General features: G+C 47.2%; 1 protein-coding gene across 1 annotated transcript; it reads left to right on the top strand.

The window, feature by feature from the left end:
* Positions 1–771: 771 nt before the first annotated feature.
* MRPS17 (mitochondrial ribosomal protein S17) lies at positions 772–2,446 on the top strand. The gene is made up of 2 exons (XM_010160388.1): positions 772–922; positions 2,155–2,446. The coding sequence occupies exons 1-2, from the start codon at positions 800–802 to the stop codon at positions 2,443–2,445; spliced, it is 414 nt and encodes a 137-aa protein (XP_010158690.1). The 5' UTR covers positions 772–799; the 3' UTR covers position 2,446.
* The last annotated feature ends 1,249 nt before the right edge of the window (positions 2,447–3,695 follow it).

Consider the following 3,695-nt stretch of genomic DNA (forward strand, 5'->3'; position numbering starts at 1 on the left):
GGGACCCGGGGCGGGCAGAAGGCTCTCAGTCTGTTTAAACTTCCTTGTTGATCTTCCTCGCCGCGAGAGACGCCCAGCCGGCTTGGCTGGCTCCTGGCTTCCTGGAGCTCTCCTGTGCCGTGTGGGGGTTGTCTGTGTTGCTCAGATAGGGTAACGGAGTATAACTGCCTACAGGAAACTGCCACCTCAAAAGTGACTGCACTTACTGTAGGTCAGAGAACCCTGTCTTCTATGCTTTGAGAAGCTTATTGCCTTTCTTAGCTTTCATCAGCTCAGCTAATAACGAGACCCCCTGATGTAAATGGCGTTCTGAGCAGAAGTTGTGGCCTGCTCGCTGTGTGGGTTAACTCCAACCATACAGACCCGATTAACTATGCCAGCAAGGCCAGCTGCTGGCATGTGAGTTAAACCAGTAGTAACTGCCACAGCTACGCTTTCCTGTCTGGTGTCTGTGACAACTGGTGGGATTCAAAGGAATTTTGTGGACCTTGTGGGTTAAGATCTCATCCTCAGACCGTTACGTCAGTTTTCACTGCCATCCTGAGGTAGCTTTCCCTGGTAACGGGGATGGGTTTATATCCCTTCTTGTGCTGCGTCACAAGGCTGAGGTAGCACAATACTTGGAGCCTTGAACTCCTTGTAACTACCCTGGTTTTCCAGTGAAATGACCCCGTGAAGCCGTTAGTCTGAAATGGAAATAATGGTTTTGGTATTGCTCAGCAGCTGTTTGGGGTTTTTTTTTGTTAAACTAACATGTCTGCTTGCTTGTTGCCAGGCACTGGATGACCACAACTGAGCAATGTCTGTCCCACGTGGAGCTGTCCACGCGAAGTGGATAGTAGGGGAAGTAATCGGAACCAAAATGCAGAAAACTGCCAAAGTGCGAGTGACAAGACTTGTGCTAGATCCTTACTTACTAAAGGTAAAAGCTGGTGAACCGCTTGTTTATGTGGTAATTTTTGCCCTGGGGGAGGAGTTGATTTGACTCTTAGAATTTTTGGTCGTTGTTCACCATGCGAACTCCGTAAGGAACCTGCAGAACGATTTGGCTGTGGGGATGACGGCAAAGGATGAAAAGCAGTGTGTTGTGAGGACACTTCCTTACAAATCATCTGCTGAGTGTATTTCCTTGAGTTGCTTTGTTAATGCACTTCACTTGATCTCGATTGAGAAGGTAAGCTTTGCTTCACATCTAGATTTAATTGTTTGGTTTGATCCGGAGTGTGCTGCCTTCTGGGAACGCCATGACGCTGGTCACTTTTACGGTACATTCGGTAGCGGTTGTCTATATGCATTCTTGGTATTGGAATCTGTACCCTGATGTGCTCCGTGAGCTTTGTATTTATCACTTCATGCGGATGCATTTCACACAGGCAGGTTAAAATGCGTATTTTCTCCATTGTTAGACAGGGAAGCCATGGTGCACGTGAGTGGAATAACCCGACTCTGGCAACCAGGAGGTTACAAATAGTCAGGCTTAAGTAATGGGTCTTGTGCATCCCAGTCCAACACTTTGTCCAGTAGAAGAACCTGTTAATTTCTTTCTTAAAAGGGAGATCCTGAATTCTGCCGTTCCAAAAAGAATAAACATGGAATTTTTATATGAAAGAAAATTAATTGAGCAAGAAAACTATCAAAAGACAAGCTTCAAAACACTGATTTGAGGGCTGATGAACATCAGACATCCTGGGATGAGTAAGGATTGGTATCGGGTCTTGAAAGTGGACAGCACAGGAAAGTCGCTCAGCGTGGAAGAGCCAAGGCAGAGAAAGGCTAACACAGCAGAAGTGGAGAGCAGAGAGGCCGCTGGAGGTGGTGATGCCAGGAAAGGGGGTCTGTTAAGAGCTCTGTATTTTTGCCTGTACCCACTGTGAACAGCGTTCTGTACTTGGCTTTTTCTTCCCCGTCCCCTTTTCTACAGACTTGGCTGACGACAGCGTCCCAGCCAGAGAGATTGTCAGGGAAGGATCATGCTGCGCTTTCTTTGGGAAAGCCATAGAGTTGTGTTTCTCTTTGTGATCTGAACTGAATCTCTTTTTTTAAAAACAAGGCTTTACTTCTTAGTGAATTTGCATTTGGCTTATATTAACTATGTCTTTGCCAGTTGCTTAACCTTGAAGTCTAATGCCAAGGTTTCCTGTTGTCCTTCTACAGTTCTTTAACAAACGAAAAACCTATTTTGCCCATGACCCATTGCAGCAGTGTGTGGTTGGAGACATCGTCCTTCTGAAAGCCTTGCCTGAGCGAAGGAGCAAACACGTGAAACACGAACTGGCTGAAATTGTTTTCAAGGTTGGAAAGGTCATAGATCCAATCACAGGAAAGCCCTGTGCGGGAACCAGATTCCTTGAAAATCTGTCAGAGTCAGAGAATCTGACAGAGGCGGATACGACCTACCTAAGTGAAAAACTTCAGGAGCTTAAAGTTTGTTCCACAGACAAGTAGGGGGCAACCGTCAGGGATGCTTGGGGCCTGCTGCTGTATGTTAGATGTTTCGGTGACATCTGTAGTCAAAACAAATACTAAGAGCAGGTGTTGCAGACTTACAGGCACCTCAGATCTTGAAATGAAAACACAGTAAAAATGGGAGCTGAGGGTTAACATGTCATTTGTTGCATGTAGCTTTGCCCCAAATCCAAAAGTTTCCAAAGCCAAATGCTGACTTGGAATGACTCTTCTGTACTGAGAAAGAAAAGAACCGAACTGTGTAATGTGTAGTTTGGGGGGAGGGTCACTATTTTAGTCAGCCTGTATTTCAGGCAGTCTTTTGTGGTTTGTAGGGTTCATTAAGATAATGACATTAAACCTTCTGAAAGGAAGTAGAGAATTTTAAACCCAGCTACCTGCATGTGTCCTTATTTCCTCTTACAGTGGCTCATACCACACTGCAGTGTCTTGACAAAACCACAGCCCCTGGCCCTCAGAAAGACAGTAGAGCCCGAGGTCGCTCAGCACAGCCACCTTTGTAACCTGCCCAAAGGACGTGCTCGGTGCTGGGAGGTGGATCTCTGAACTGCCAGCAGGAGATGGCAGCTGATGAGAATACAAAGCCAAAAATGTAGAAGTAAAGGGGTTAGATGTAGTCTCATCAGAAAACCTACTTAGAACCACACATTTTGCGAGAGATGCCGGTACTGAAGTGCTGCGTACTCTAACATGAAGCTGGAAGGCTGTAGTGGTTAATAAAGGTCACTTGATCCTGCTCTGGGGCTCTCCCCTGCCTTCCAGCACGTAAAGCAAACTGCGAGTGTTCAGCCCTTGTGTCAGCCTCGTGCTGCTGACTTCCCCTTCAGATGTAGAGGGGCGTCTGCCTCAAAGCCCAGCGTCTGTGGGGGCAGCATTCCATGTCGCTGTATGGAGGGAGGAGTGGTATGTTAGAGCCATGAGAAACCCTGTGTCACTGGGCTTTGCTTCAGGTGAGAAGCTGGACAAGGTGTATCGGAACAGAGCTCCTCTGACCTAGAACATCTTCCTTCAGGGAGCAGAGCCGCTTTGTGCCAGCAAGCAGCCAGCTGTCTTCTCTCCCCCCTGGGAGTGGTGTAAATCGTTTGTTTTTAACTTCTTCACCTGCAGACTGCTAACAAAGTCCAGCTGGGCTCAGCTAATTATTTGGGCCAGGAAGAGTGGGAAATTTGAATTGTCTCCAGCACTTCAAGCCCCCAACCCTGCTTTCTGAGTGCTGGGCCCTGTGTACC

This window comes from Eurypyga helias, unplaced genomic scaffold (genome assembly GCF_000690775.1).
Source record: "Eurypyga helias isolate BGI_N326 unplaced genomic scaffold, ASM69077v1 scaffold30031, whole genome shotgun sequence".
Classification (NCBI taxonomy): Eukaryota; Metazoa; Chordata; class Aves; order Eurypygiformes; family Eurypygidae; genus Eurypyga; species Eurypyga helias.

What these genes read in the sequence shown, in the direction of transcription:
- MRPS17 (XM_010160388.1), top strand. Translation starts at nt 800, where the DNA reads ATGTCTGTCCCACGTGGAGCTGTCCACGCGAAGTGGATAGTAGGGGAA. An exon ending in TAGATCCTTACTTACTAAAG is followed by an intron (nt 923 to 2,154) that starts GTAAAAGCTGGT and finishes GTCCTTCTACAG; the next exon opens with TTCTTTAACAAACGAAAAAC.